Raw genomic sequence first — 15038 nt, forward strand, 5'->3', positions numbered from 1 at the left:
AACTTGGTGACAGTGGTGAACGAAAAATATTAAAATAAGATGTAATCGGTACAAATAAGTGATTATAATGGGTATTACTTGTGGATTTGGTGTGCATAGTTAATAATTAACCATGGAACATGCTCGACCACCATCGGAACTATGCTCAAAAGGCGGCCCGGTGTGTCGCGAAACGGCGTGGCGAAAATGTCGCCAGCAATTTTACGTGTTTTAAATATTTGGGTACATTAGTATTATATAGTGAAATAGGTGATTTTGTAAATATTATGTTTATGTTAAATTTTTTTCATTAATAATATATAAGAATTAAGGAAAACAAACAGCAATAGTCATACAACTAAAATATAGATTGTACTCGTAGAGAGAACGCCATCTATGGGTAGCCAATAAATCTAATTAGAATGCGCCATCTAGTGATCACGGTACATAAATTTTTTAACTGAAATGAGAGTTGCGTATCTATCTCAATATATAATGTATCATCTATGCACTTGTAGGCGTTTAGAAATCTCGCAGAGATCTTAGATTTTTCCGTGATATATGTTTCATCATCGCTTTCTCACCTGATGGTAAGTGATGATGCAATTTAAAATGGAAGTTTGCTAACTTGTTAAGAGTAGGATGAAAATCCTACCCACCCCACCCCTTCCGGTTTCTACACGACATCGTACCGGAATCGCTTGGCGGTACGTCTTTGCCGTTAGGGTGGTAACTAGCCACGGCTGAAGCCTCCCACCAGCCAGAACTGGACCAAGTAAGAAAACCTCAATCGGCCCAGCCGGGAATCGAACCCAGGACCTCCGTCAAGCTTTCCATCGGGCATGATGGTAGTCTAGAGGAAGCCTATACAACGTAAAAATATAATTATATACTCAGAGGCACAATTATCCACCCACTTTAATATGACGCGTGTATACTAAAGTGGGCGGATAATTGTGCCTCTGAGTATGCATGGATTAATTAATAAAATAGATTGCAGTAATTCATATTTTATTTAGTAGCTAGGCACTACAATATGTACAATAAAAGGAAGCCAACATTAAATTGATTATATGAATATCTATAAAATACAATTAAAATATAAAATTTTAAATAAATTTATTCTAAATAAATTTATTCTATACAATATTTGGAGTATCTGTGCTGTAGAAAGAGACAGTATGCATTTTACGTAGAGCATTGTCACTCTCTCACATAACATATTAACGATAAAACTAATAGTCTAAGAGCCGACATTAGAAATATATGTGACTAGCTGACGCCGCGCGGTTTCACCCGCGTGGTTCCCGTTCCCGTAGGAATACAGGGATAATATATAGCCTATAGCCTTTCTCGATAAATGGGCTATCTAACACTGAAAGAATTTTTCAAATCGGACCAGTTGTTCCAGAGATTAGCGCGTTCAATCAAACAAACAAACTCTTCAGCTTTATAATATTAGTATAGATAAGAAATAAATGATAGATAATGTTTACATTGCAAATAGGTTGCCTAGTTAAATTGCGACCAACCGATTGACCTCTTATAATAAAAGGACGCACAATCATGTAGAAAATTTCACTTGAAAAAACTGGCCAATTTTGCTTTGACAGTTTTAGAATTATTGGTAAAGAAAATTATATCTAAAGGCCTTTAAATATAGTCCAATATTCGATAAATTCCCAAATTCAGAGCAAATTCAACCTTAATGATTGAGTTTAAGGTTGAATTTGCAAATGCGACTACTTGAATTGAGTGCCAAGAAGTTGTGTTTGGCACTCATTGAGTGGGGATGTTTTTTGGTCGCTGATTGTGCATCCACTTCTTAATAGAAGATCGATGGGAAAACACATTTTTTATACAAAATCTAGGAATTTACTAGATCAAAGGCAACCTAATACAGTTACATTAAGCATAAAATAAGATTTAATTTGACATATTAGACGACTTAAAAAATGCAATATTCGGTCCCTAAATTGTAACATTTCAATTTTCTTTTTCTACGGACCGGATTCGAACCTACACTCTCCGAATTGAAGGCAGAGGTTATATCCACTGGGCTATCACGTCCTCAATAATAATAACTTAGTTCAACAAAATTTCTCAAATGAGGGTATTTACAAAATCACAATTCATACAGTTCTAGTGCGCGCACGATAAGTTTGCGCGTGGCCAAAATCATGCCATGATGACGTCATCTTGTCGTCTATCTCTATCTATATCTTGGCGGGTAAAAGAGACCACTGCCACTGGCAACTTATTATGGTAGCTGACTCATATCAAATTTAATATAAACAATATTAATTTCGTATATTACATATATACCGATATTAATTTAATAAAAATTAAGGATTTCATACAAAACTGAATTTAAAAATCATGTATTTTTTACAAATTTTCAAAAAAGCATCAAAAACGCTGTCGTCCATTTTGTGACGTCACAATATAACTTGATGTACTAAACGTCAAATAAATTGTTAGCTAATATTTTTGTCAAAAGCTCCGTTTGTAAGCGATTTGTTATAGTGACGTCATGAAACAGTAGAAATATAGACTGTCATGGCCGACGACGTTTTGGCTCATACTGTCAAAAACATAAAAAAATTAAAATTTTCATGTAAAAAATATCAACTAGCCTATTGCGTCGCCAGTCGCGCGCAGATTTATCTTGCGCGCACTTCAGAGTAATATTTTAGAAAATCTGCTATGAGGGTAGTCTCACAAAAAATCACTATTCACACTCAACACTTTCCTCCAAAAACTCTCCATCATTCAGAATATAATAAGTCTGATTTTCCTGCTCCTCATTGCAGTCTTCCGTCTGCATCTCTGATTGTTCGACTTCCTGCACCTCTGATTGGTCAGAGGTGACAACCATTTCCGATTGGACGATCTCCTGATTGGAGGCTTCCGATTGGTCGATTTCAATTTCGAAGAACTCCTGCTTCACCATTTGCGTCATCAGCTGAGCGTATTTTGCCTTTTGTTCGTCCGTCATTTTGATCATGTTGTGGTATTTTAAATGGTAGTTCAGATGGCTGCTCTGTTTGAACCGTTTTTGGCATATACCACATTGGAATGGTGCGACATTTGTGTGGGTCCGCATATGCTGTTGCAAATGTACCGACTGACAGAACGATTTGCCGCATATCACGCATCTGTAGGGTTTTACCTGTGAATCAAAAATCTAAATAAATATTTGAAAAAAAACATACATACAGCCGAACGTAGAACCTCCTCCTTTTTGGAAGTCGGTTAAAAAGGGTTTATATAATAATTAGAGTTGTTGTCAAGACAAAAACTAGATAGGTTTATCTGTGGCGTAATTCACTATTTTGGTCTTTATTATCAACTGAAGTGGACAACAAAGTGTCATCTACATACTATATGATATACACCGTAAGCACCGGATGACATTTGTAATTTGTATCATAGCAATTGATGTGTTTTTTATTTTGATGGGTTGATAATAAAAACCAAAATAGGAAATAGACCAGCTGATATTGTTTAGGAGTTCCCATGGACATTACCAGGGTCTATCAGAGGAGCTCCATGGAAGACGAATATATTCCATTCCAAGGACATTCCAAGAATTCACCTGCTGGTAATGCTGCTACGATTCCACTAAGGAGTTTATAGCAAATTCACAAATCGTATGAACTGCAAGGAGTTTTAGAAAAGTCTTTAGGGGACAAGATTTTAGTAGTTTATCTTTAGCGTTAGTTCTCAGTGATGCATATTTGTAGGGAGTTCCAAAAACCAACAGTTTCGAGTCTCCTGCTTTGAAGTGCCTTGTTTCATGTAGTGGTAGTGCTAGAAACATGCTAAATGTGATGTTGCTTGGCCAAGTTGTAATAGCAGTAAATCTCCATCGCAGAGTCGCCATTTCAGCATTTTGGGATTAGTGTCCTAGGAATGTTTCGTCAAGAGCAGGCTTGGCTGGGTGGAGCTCTTCTGTCAGACCCCGCACTGGAAGGGCTAGAGCTTCACAATGTGCAGTGACGACCCCTCACCTTGGTGTGTATCCTCAAGTGCTGGTCTAGGCCGGATTTCTGCGTGAACGCCTTGGGGCAGAAGGTTCCAAAAACCAACAGTTTTGAGTCTCCTGCCTTGAAGTGCCTTGTTTCATGTAGTGGTAGTGCTAGAAACATGCTAAATGCGAGTCCGTCGCAGTCACTATTTCAGCATCTTGGGATTTGTGTCCTAGGAATGACCCTTTACCTTAGAATGTATCGTCAAGAGCAGACCTGGCTGAATGAAACGCTTCTGGCAGACCTGGAAGGGCTCGAGCTTCACAATGTGTTGTGACGACCCCTTACCTTGGTGTGTATCCTCAAGTGCTGGTCCAGGCCGGACTTCTGCGTGAACGCCTTGGAGCAGAAGGTTCCAAAAACCAACAGTTTTGAGTCTCCTGCCTTGAAGTGCCTTGTTTCATGTAGCGGTAGTGCTAGAAACATGCTAAATGCGAGTCCGTCGCAGTCACCATTTCAGCATCTTGGGATTTGTGTCCTAGGAATGACCCTTTACCTTAGAATGTATCGTCAAGAGCAGACCTGGCTGAATGAAACGCTTCTGGCAGACCTGGAAGAGCTCCAGCATCACAATGTGAGAACCCCTCACCTTGGTGTGTATCCTCAAGTGTTGGTCCAGGCCGGACTTCTGCGTGAACGCCTTGGGGCAGAAGGTGCACGCGAAGGGCCGGTCCCCGGTGTGCATGCGCGTGTGCTGCAGCAGCCCCCCCTGCTGAGTGAAGCGCTTCTGGCAGACGCTGCACTGGAACGGCTTGAGCTTCTCATGCGCGGTCTGTGTATGCTCGTTTAGCTCTCTGTTGTTCTCGAAGCCCATGCAGCATATCTGGAAATTAACGCTTTGGCAACGGGTGGAAAACGCTACATGCCGTCCCTGTTGACAGGCAGAAAATGCTACTTTCCTGAATTATAGGTAGGTGCCATAGACGTTGAAGAGGCAGCCCCAAGGGATAATTCAGCCGCTGAGTGTCGAATTTAACCCTTTGTTTTAGAATTTGACACTCAGCGGGTGAATGATCCCCTGGGGGTACCCCTACAACGTCTATGAATACCACTTTAAGACAGCACAATAAGAGCTCTACAGATTGTATATTACATAATCATATAACAGTCAGCATGACTGGAAGTGGAAAGGCTGGAGCAGAATTCTGAATTTGCCTCCTTGCTACTTTCTTAACAGGGCCCCAAAAATTCCCCTCGTAGTTTTACACTGCCCTCTACCCACCCTCCTTGCATTTTCACAATCCCCTAAATTCCTTTTATATTTTCATAACTCCCTTGTATTTTTGCAACCACCCTTAAATTTTCCCGACCCCCCTTACCTGGCAGCTGTACGGGCTCATCGACTCGTTGCCAGAGATGGGCTTCTCGCAGACCTGGCAGCGATTGCCTTTACGCCTGCGCGTGTGCTCGTCTCTGAAGTGCGCGGAGTATTCGCAGCACGATAGGAACATCTGGTGGCACTGCACTTCGGAGTTGTTATTCGAAGGCTGGAGACACTCGAAGGGGCCACTGGGGACATGAATTAAAATAAATATACAGGGATAATGGGAGAACATACATAGCTCCACGAGTTGCGAAGCTGAAGTGGCAATGGGCGGGGCACATAGTTCGAAGAGCCGATGGACGTTGGGATCCCAAAGTGCTGGAATGGCGACCCCGCACTAGTAAGCGCAGTGTTGGCCGACCCCCCACCAGGTGGACTGACGACATCAAGCGAGTCGTAGGGATTCGCTGGATGCAGGCGGCTCAGTATCGTGATGTTTGGAAGTCCTTACAAAAGGCCTATGTCCTGCAGTGGACGTCTATCGGCTGATATGATGATGATGATGATGATGATGATGAATGGGAGAACCCTGGACTAGAAGGAACTGACGACATCAAGCGAGTCGCAGACATTCGCTGGATGCAGGCGGCTCAGTATCGTGATGTTTGGAAGTGCCTACAAAAGGCCTATCGACTGATATGATGACGATAATGACTCGTTTAACAAAGACTAATAATAATAACCTAGCAACTGGCTAAAAATTCAGTAAGGCTGTGTTTGTAGCTAGGTTGATGAATGACCTTGAGTGAAGTCACGCACTTGTGAACGTTGTGTGTAGGATTAAAGGTACCTTTGACTGTTAACAAACATTCCCCTTTTCGACTCAAGTCACTCTCCCCGCCTATCCTATAACAACCCAGGATTATTATCCAACAAAGGTGTCTAAAGCGTAAACTTTCATTGTGAAAGAAGGAAACTCATAATAATATAGACCTTAGCACGTTCGCTGCGGCACTGATATTTCTGTACTTTTCTCTGGTGCGGTACGAGGTCCATCGACCTCGTAACTCTTGAATACACTAGTCACACGAGGTCATTTGACCTCATACCGCAGCGAAGGTGTTAAAAATATGTCGGACCGATCAAATAATTTACTCGCGCCGACATAATTTTCAAGGTCTATATTATTATGACTTTCCTTCTTTCACAATTAAAGAAATTTACACTATCAACTGTCACTATAATGAAAACAAATTCCAATTTACCTTATAGGTTTAACTTCTTTTTCTTTTCTCACTTTCTTCTCCAACGGTTTTTCCTTAGGTTTCTCCTGTCAAGAAGAATACAATGAGACAACTTCCTCACAGTATCAAGTAGAAGTGACAGACAGACAAAAAAACAACATAAACAGAGAAGGCGGAATACGACATTTGACGGCCGCGTGACGCAGTAGGTAGTGACCTTGCTTTCTGCATCCACGGCCGTGGGTTCGATTGAACAAGTTTTCCAGTAGTGGGTACTGGAAAATATTTGTGTGTTTTTCAGTGTCTGTGTGTATTTATACATTAAGTATTTATATGTATATAATTGTATATTAATATTATAATATCAACTATCTTAGCACCCATAACACAAGCTACTCTGTATGCTTACTTTGGGGCTAGATAGTGATGTGTATTGTTTAAGTATATTTATTATTTATTTATTTATTTGTGTGACAGTGGAATTCATAGTTGTGGGGGCGCCCCCAGGGGATTGTTGAATGGACCCCTGGGGTCCCCCTGCAATTGGAATTCCACTGTTAGTCAAATGTAGGTAACGTTTTGACATCTCGAAATATAAAAATACCACACTTAAACATATTTAAACTATATTTAACACTAGCGGACGACCGCGACTTCGTCCGCGTGGAAATCATTGTAAACTTTCAACCCCTATTTCACCCTCTACTTATTTTATTTTCGCAATAAAAAGTATCCCATAACCTTCTTCGTATTATGGTCTTAAACCGTGCCAAGTTTCATTTGAATTCATTCAGTAGTTTCAGTGTGATGCCCGAATAACAAAAAAACACGGACAGAGACAGACAAAAATCGAAAAAAATATTTTTAGCTTCAGTATCGATGATATAATGCCCCCCAACAAAAATCACTGTACAGAATGTACAAATTCGTATTATAAGTATAGATTCTAGATGGCGCTGGCGTCAGTTATACCACGCTAACGTTTGGTGTTACAAATGGTTTAAGTAAAATCTAAAATTGCGAATAAATGTATAGAATTCCACCAGTTTTATTATAAGTACTAGCGGAGCTGGTCAAGCTTCGCTTTGTCTTAAGTGCACTTTGTGCCTATCCCTACCCTACACTACCCTACTCCTACCTTACCCCTACTCTACCCCTACCCTACCCCTACCCTAAGCCTGTGAGCCCGTTCTTGAGTTCTAAATTTACAACATCTATACTAATATAATAAAGCTGAAGAGTTTGTTTGTTTGTTTGTTTGATTGAACGCGCTAATCTCAGGAACTACTGGCCCGATTTGAAAAATTCATTCAGTGTTAGATAGCCCATTTATCGAGGAAGGCTATAGGCTATATATTATCCCCGTATTCCTACAGGAACGGGAACCACGCGAGTGAAACCACGCGGCGACAGCTAGTGATTAAATAAAAGTGACATTGATTTTTATACCTATATAAATTATTTCTTTTGAAAAAAACTTTAAAAAAAATTAATATGCATAATTTATGGAAAATTATTCATCTTTCATAATTATTTATTAGTCGAGTTTTCAGTGTTTTCAAGATGTATTCTGCTATTCTTGGCGGAGACAAATCCAACGAATCAAAAACCATGAAAATCGGTCCAGCAGATCTTGAGTTATGAGTGTTGTAACAAACACGACTTTCTTTTATATATAAAAGTATAGATAGTAGTAAGTAAGTAGAGTTAAGTAGATATAGATTCGTTAACTTATCCAAGCAACAGAAAATCTTACCTTCTTAACCCTCTTGACAGTGAAAGGGTGGGACGTTCCATCCTTGATGATGATGTAGCTGGTGTCTTCAGATGCCAGGCTGGTGATGTCCTCCGGCTTCATAGACTGCATCATCTTTGATGTCTTCGCTTGTATTTCCTGTTGCTGGTCTTCTGTCATTTTGCGTTTCTGGAACAGAGACAACTGAATGAGATAGGTGGTGTATACAAGGTTAATTAGATTAAAACACTATACATAAAATTGTAAAAAAAGCAAAATTCCATCTCCTATAGAGCAGGGTTGGTTGGTCCCAAGGTGCAGGAATGGCGACCCCCCACTACAAAGCCCTGCGTTGGCTCAGTATCGTGATGTTTGGAAGTCCCTACAAAAGGCCTATGACCTGCAGTGGACGTCCATCGGCTGATATGATGATAATGATATCATTCTGTTACTCTATAAGATACTTACATTGCCCTTGAAAGGTTTGACAAAGAGGTCATCTCCATTCATGAATTCTGTGATATGCTCCATACGGGCGTGGTTCCTCACAGCTATCTCCGACACAAAAGCCTTGGAGCATATCTTGCATAGCACAGTGTCTTCGCTATCTTCATCGTCCACTATCTCGATCTACAAAAAAAATACTGCCTCGTTTGCCATTTGTTCGCATGTAGTTTGGTATTGCCAGATTTGGACCAGCTTTAATTTGTATAATAAACAATAATAAAATAAAAAAAAACTTCACTGCGGACATATTCCAATCCATTAAATAGATTTGCGTTCACAATTAAAAAAGTATTATAGGGAGTGATAAGGTCGCCTTTTGCCTAAAAATTCATGTGTTCTTTTGTTATTTTCTTTTTTTTGCAATAAAGTTATTAGAAATAAAAATAAAGTATTATAGGTCCAGAGGATAATAAGTCACATATAAGGTACGTACTACATAAATTCTTAAGCCCAAAACTCATCTTAATACAAAATTTGATACAATTTGTGTAGCAAATTTCATATAGTACAGAATAGTTCATTTAAATTACATTGGATTAGACAAGGCCCATTGGTTACACCTGCGTAGTTCCCGTTCCCGTGGGAAAACACGGATGAAATAGCCTATGACACTCACAAATAACGTGGCTTTTCAGTGGTAAAAAGAAATTCTAAATCCGTTTAGTAGATCTAGTGTTTACCCCCTACAACACCAGAAACTTTTCTTCTAGTTTATGCAATGATCTGTTAATATTAATATTATGTTAATTTAGATATACATTAGGACGATTTACTTATAATATGTACATACCTTTATTTTTGATATTGGCACAACATTTACTTCTCTCACTTTTATTGTCGACATTTTGCTGAAGCTGCAAATAAACACAACAATTTGGTTATAATCACCACCGAAAATCACAAATATTAGAACACTATTTTAAAAATAAATAAAAATAGCGGGAATTCGGTCCATAGAAAACAATATTTTTTTTCAATCCCAGGGTTCCAAGCTATGATCCTTTGACATGGGATTTATCTAAAAAGTATTGATTTTATCATGAAATGTTAATATAACCACAAATTGTCTGTAATTACATGCAACATAAAAATTTTATGATAAATAACATTTTTAACACCTTCAAAACAACACTTCGAGCACAATTTCGTTTGGAAAGGTCGGCGTTTGTTTTTTTTTAATTAAAAAAAAGAACAGGGAAAAGAAAAAAAATGTTTAAACTATGGCATTTTGAAAAAAAATAAAAAATAAAAATGTCAATTTGACAAGTCAATTACAATAAACCTAATTAATGCAAATACTTTACAAAATAATTACTTTATAGATTAGCAAAGCAAAATATACGAAGACTCAATATTATGAGATAATGCAATCCGCCATTTTGTGACCGACAAGAAAGGATTGCGCAGTAGTAGCTACCTCTAGTTTGTATAGCAAGTAGAGGTCAACGTCCTTAAATGTAAACTTTGTCTATGGTATATAAAGCTTGGCGTTCATGAGAGATATGTGTAAAAAGTCACTATTTATTTTTTAAAAAACAACAATAATTTATTTATAAAAAAAAAATCAAAAGACTAAAATGACATTCATTATTATTATAAAACACTGTAGCTGAATTACGTAATTATCGCACAGTTTATATAATGTGCTCTGTTTTATCAATATTGTTGCTAACGTAACATAAAAACGATTTTTACATTTTATTAATAATAGTGTTAATAATTATTTATTGGCGTGAATCACTTAACACCTTAAAATGGCTACTAAAGCTACTACAATAAAAGAAGCGATTAAACGCTGGGAAGAGAAAACGGGACAACAAGCTGCTACAGCTACGGAAGTTAGTCTGGTTTTTCAATGGCCGCCTATTGAGAAAATGGATAATTCTTTGGCCACTCTTGTTAACTGCGAGTAAGACATTTAATTAATCCTGTAATCTGACAAACTCGTTTTAAAGTACGATTAGGGCTAGTACTTAATAATGAGAAGCACAGGGTATACACATTTATATGTATGATATTTGTTCATTATTAAAGTTTAATGTAATATTATTTTTTAGAAAACTTAGTCTATCAACAAATATGATAGAAAAGGTAACAGCTTTGAATAGTTTGAAGAAACTGCGAATTTTGTCGCTTGGAAGAAACTATATTAAATCTTTTGCTGGTATGGTAAGAGACTTTATGCTTAGTCAAACTGAATCATTCATACGTTTTTGCTTGCTTCTAATAATAAAGGCTAGCGCACACATATTTTATGGCTATTTTTATTTTTAAAATAATTGACATTAGAGTTAATTTAACTTTAGTTACAATTGATACATAGACATAATTAGAAAATTTCGTATGGAGAATAAAACGCATAGTGAGCAATTGCCAACAAAAGTTTTTTTTCTTGCGAAAGAGCTGAGTTTTGCTGATAAAATCATTAATAGAAAATAGTTTTTTTTTAGGAATGTTTAGGTGACACTTTAGAAGAGCTGTGGATATCCTACAACTTAGTCGAGAAACTGAAGGGTATAAATGTGCTTAGAAATTTAAAAGTTCTTTATATGAGCAACAATTTGGTCAAAGAATGGAGCGAATTTAATAAACTTCAGGTGGGATTACACAATCTATTAATAAAATTATCATTATCCTCAGATCAACTATTGTATAGGACTTACCTCGCTAGATGTTACTTTTTTGTCAAAGTATATGATCAATGATCTAATGCGATTATAAAAGCTGTCTCTATAGAATCGATGTTAAATAGTTATAATCGTGTTCGTCGGTTAAAGAGCTCCGTAAAAATACTTTTATGTGTAGTTGAATGGTGTAAAAAACAGACAAAATTTCTAGTTTAGTATAAGATATATACCAAATCTAAGATCGTTTTCCTCAGAAAATGACAGACAATTTTGTTTGTGACTATGAGTGTGATACAGTTCCTTCTATAATTGGTCTGAGTCATTATCAGTCTATTTTTAGTAGAACGCAGTTAGGTCAGACCTCAATATAAGACATAGATTTGGAGTGTATACCCGCCAAGCGATTTTGCTGGTTATAAGTGGTTAAGTGACAAACAAATAAATGGAACGCGTGTTATGCCTATGAGGTTTACTGAACGACTATTCAATCGACAGCGACATGTGTGTTTCCGAAATAAAGGATTGTTTACATAAAACTACGTTATATAATTACATTTAAAGGCTAACTTACATGTTTAATTAATCCTAGTCTACACACTTGATGATATTAAGGATAATATGTTACAGGAATTGCAAAATCTGGAAGACCTACTTTTCGTTGGGAATCCACTTTACGACGGCTGTGAGTTGGAAGTATGGCGATCGGAAGCAGCGCGGAGGTTGCCGGGGCTAAAGAAGTTAGACGGGGAAACTGTTTTACGGGAAGATGAGCCACCATTGACTGTAGCTGATCTTGAGGTAATCTGGCTCGAAGGACCAAAGATTTCTTGAAATGTTATATTGATACATTTAAATACCACCTATTCAATACGAGATGTTTGTGCAATATTTGCCTATTATTAAAAAAACGTTTATGATGTGCTGGCTAAAACTAAAAATCAATGTGAGATTGGTAAACAGAGTTCTCGTAGTCCACACCACTACGCATTACGCATTACGTCTATGACTCAGCTTGACATTGACTTAGACGTTTTGCTCACCAACTATGGCAGACATGGCAGATTATGTTTTAAATGCAATAATCTAAAAGACCTATGTAAGAATTTATCTACATGTACCATAATCTGGCAAACTAAAGAATGATTTGATTTGATTATTTAGGACAACAAATCATATACCGTATTTCGTGTATGCCCGCAATCATGTGCTTTCACTATTAAGTAGTGGTTTATGAGAAAGGTTATCATATACAATTTTTTGTCAAGGTTTTGTTTATGTCTATGGAAGTGTCGGAAAAATTCAAGCCGGCTGAGAGCATTCATCGAAATCGCCTTAGAGATATAACAAAACAATACAGGGTGGGATATTCCTCTTATATCTACGACCAAGTCCACGATAGCATATGAATCATATAGGGATATCGTACTCATTCTATCTTCTAAGAATGGTTATATACAATGTAAGTTTATACCAATGTTTTCACGGACGAAATCGCGAGGGATCAGTGTGCTTAGTGGGAGTTTTCAATATTTTTATACTGTTACTATCGCGTTAACGTAAACGCGAATTTATATGGAATTGAAACAGTTGTGCAGTAGTGCCACTAGATGACGAAAATTCGCGCATGATAGTAACAGTATCAAACTGCCACTAGGCCCTCAGTTAGTTGAAAATAAAAACATGACGATATTTGTTCTGTTTCAGCCCGATGGTGGAGATGGCGTAGAAACTTTAGTCAGTGCTGAACCTAACGATTGAATAAAACAAATTAAAAAAAACGTAAAATACAGACAAACTGCTTAACCACGCAGAATAGTTACTCTGTCGCAATTACTACGTCACACCCCGCACATCTATATTAGACTCGAGCGTGAGGAGAAGTTAGGCGGTTTGTCTTAAACATACAATTTATAAAATTTGACGTTGCTTGAATAATATATTAGTAAAATTAAAATTATGTAAAAGAAAATAATATTAATTTAATATAAATCTTTTCTTTATTCCTTGTTCTGTTTAACTATGAAAAAAAATGATAAAAAATGTTTTGTCAATACATTAAAACGATATATTTAATGGGTAAGTTTACAATTTATCAGGGATTTATCAAAATAAAGAATTTTCTTGTCCACACTTTTATTGTGTTGTTGCTCATAATATGGACGCACCTTTATTTAGATACGCGATTAATCGATAATAGCAAAAACCATAGAGTATAACCATACTTATTATCTATTAATCTGTGGTATAGCCTCTATAGTCCACAACTTTAGGCTTTTTACACAACAATATCACTTCTCAAAAAGGTTCTTTTAGGGCGACACTTTTCGTTTCGATTCACATACATTATATTTTTAATAATAAACTTTACGGCTCTGGGTTCTGGTCCTTTTGTGCCCGCATTCACAAACAATAAATTAATTATCTCGGACCAATAATAGAAAGACCTGCCTCGCAAGACGTTACCTCTCTGTCAAAGAATCAACGATATATTTACCTATATAGAGCGGGGCATTTAGAAGTGTTTTAGTTAGAATTTTAGTTTTGTTATTCTTAACATGTTAGCCCTTGATTTCAGTCTCACCTGATGGTAAGTGATGATGCAATCTAAGATGGACGGTATGATTTCTACACGACATCATACCGGAACGCTAAATCGCTTAGCGGTACGTTTTGTAGGTAGGGTGGTAACCAGCCAGACCTGGCCCAATTAAGAAATCCTCAATCGGCCGGGGATCGAACCTAGGACCTCCGTCTTGTAAATCCACCGCTCGTACCAGTGCGCCACGGAGGTCGTCAAAAACATAATTATAATTTATAATAAATTTGTAATAAAAACAATATCTAAAAGAAAAATCGATTCTACTCTTCTAACGAACGAACGAACAGCAAAACATCGATCCATTAATTTAACGTTCTGTGTACAGATTATATTATTCTTGTCAAATATTTTCGAAGAGTGAGTTTACCTCGTCCCCTTCAAAAAACGACAGGCAATTTTGTTTCTGCATTTGGGTGCGATTTGATTTCCATGTCTAATTCGTCTATGTTAATTATTATATAGAGTTTGCACAATGTTGGGCAAAATTTGCCCAAAAACGATAAACGACATAAAAATAACCTTAAATACCCCAAGCAGACATGAGTCACAAACCATTTTGAAAAACAAAGATATTAAGATTTATGGGTATTAAATGTGCATTTATAAAATTAAATAATAACTTTAATGATTTTTATAAATGTCGTATTTTCATATCAAAAGAAGATGTTTTCTTTTATTTTAATGTGAATTTTACCTTTCATTTATTGCAGAATTACCCTATACTATGATTATTTTTTTTGATTTTGTGTTATTAAGTGAAAGAAGATTTGACATTTCACAGTTCACACTTCACAGCACAGAACACTACTTTATTTATTGTCTGTGACTAATACTCCTACCTCACAGTATTCGTTAATGATTCGTTAACTAAATCCAGTCTGTTGTGCGTATTTTCTTCCTTTGTAATTTTTGTTATTTTGTTTTGTTCTCGTTTCGTTGTTGTTGTTAATTATTGTTTATTTGTTGTTTGTTTTTCGCGCGTATCTTGTATTATATTATTCTTCTATTATATTATTATATTATTATTCTTTATTACCTCATATCTTCGAAAC

At 36.9% G+C, this 15038-nt stretch overlaps 2 protein-coding genes across 3 annotated transcripts; one reads left to right on the plus strand and one right to left on the minus strand.

Annotated features, from left to right (window-relative positions):
- Positions 1-973: 973 nt before the first annotated feature.
- LOC112051237 (zinc finger protein 224) lies at positions 974-10214 on the minus strand. 2 transcript variants are annotated; one of them, XM_024089797.2, is made up of 8 exons: positions 10076-10214; positions 9551-9614; positions 8722-8883; positions 8275-8442; positions 6540-6604; positions 5330-5519; positions 4600-4833; positions 974-3151 (listed from the first exon to the last, which is right to left on the minus strand). In XM_024089797.2, exons 2-8 carry the CDS (start codon positions 9602-9604, stop codon positions 2711-2713), a joined length of 1314 nt encoding a protein of 437 aa, XP_023945565.1. In that variant the 5' UTR covers positions 9605-9614; positions 10076-10214; the 3' UTR covers positions 974-2710. The 2 variants fall into 2 exon arrangements, with proteins under 2 accessions (XP_023945565.1, XP_023945566.1); XM_024089798.2 differs by lacking the exon at positions 10076-10214 and adding an exon at positions 9879-10064.
- Positions 10112-13504, plus strand: LOC112051231 (dynein axonemal light chain 1). Its single transcript, XM_024089787.2, has 5 exons — positions 10112-10669; positions 10818-10929; positions 11211-11357; positions 12015-12185; positions 13092-13504. Exons 1-5 carry the CDS (start codon positions 10515-10517, stop codon positions 13143-13145), a joined length of 639 nt encoding a protein of 212 aa, XP_023945555.1. The 5' UTR covers positions 10112-10514; the 3' UTR covers positions 13146-13504.
- Positions 13505-15038: the final 1534 nt, after the last annotated feature.

This window comes from Bicyclus anynana, chromosome 27 (genome assembly GCF_947172395.1).
Source record: "Bicyclus anynana chromosome 27, ilBicAnyn1.1, whole genome shotgun sequence".
NCBI classification, from domain to species: domain Eukaryota; kingdom Metazoa; phylum Arthropoda; class Insecta; order Lepidoptera; family Nymphalidae; genus Bicyclus; species Bicyclus anynana.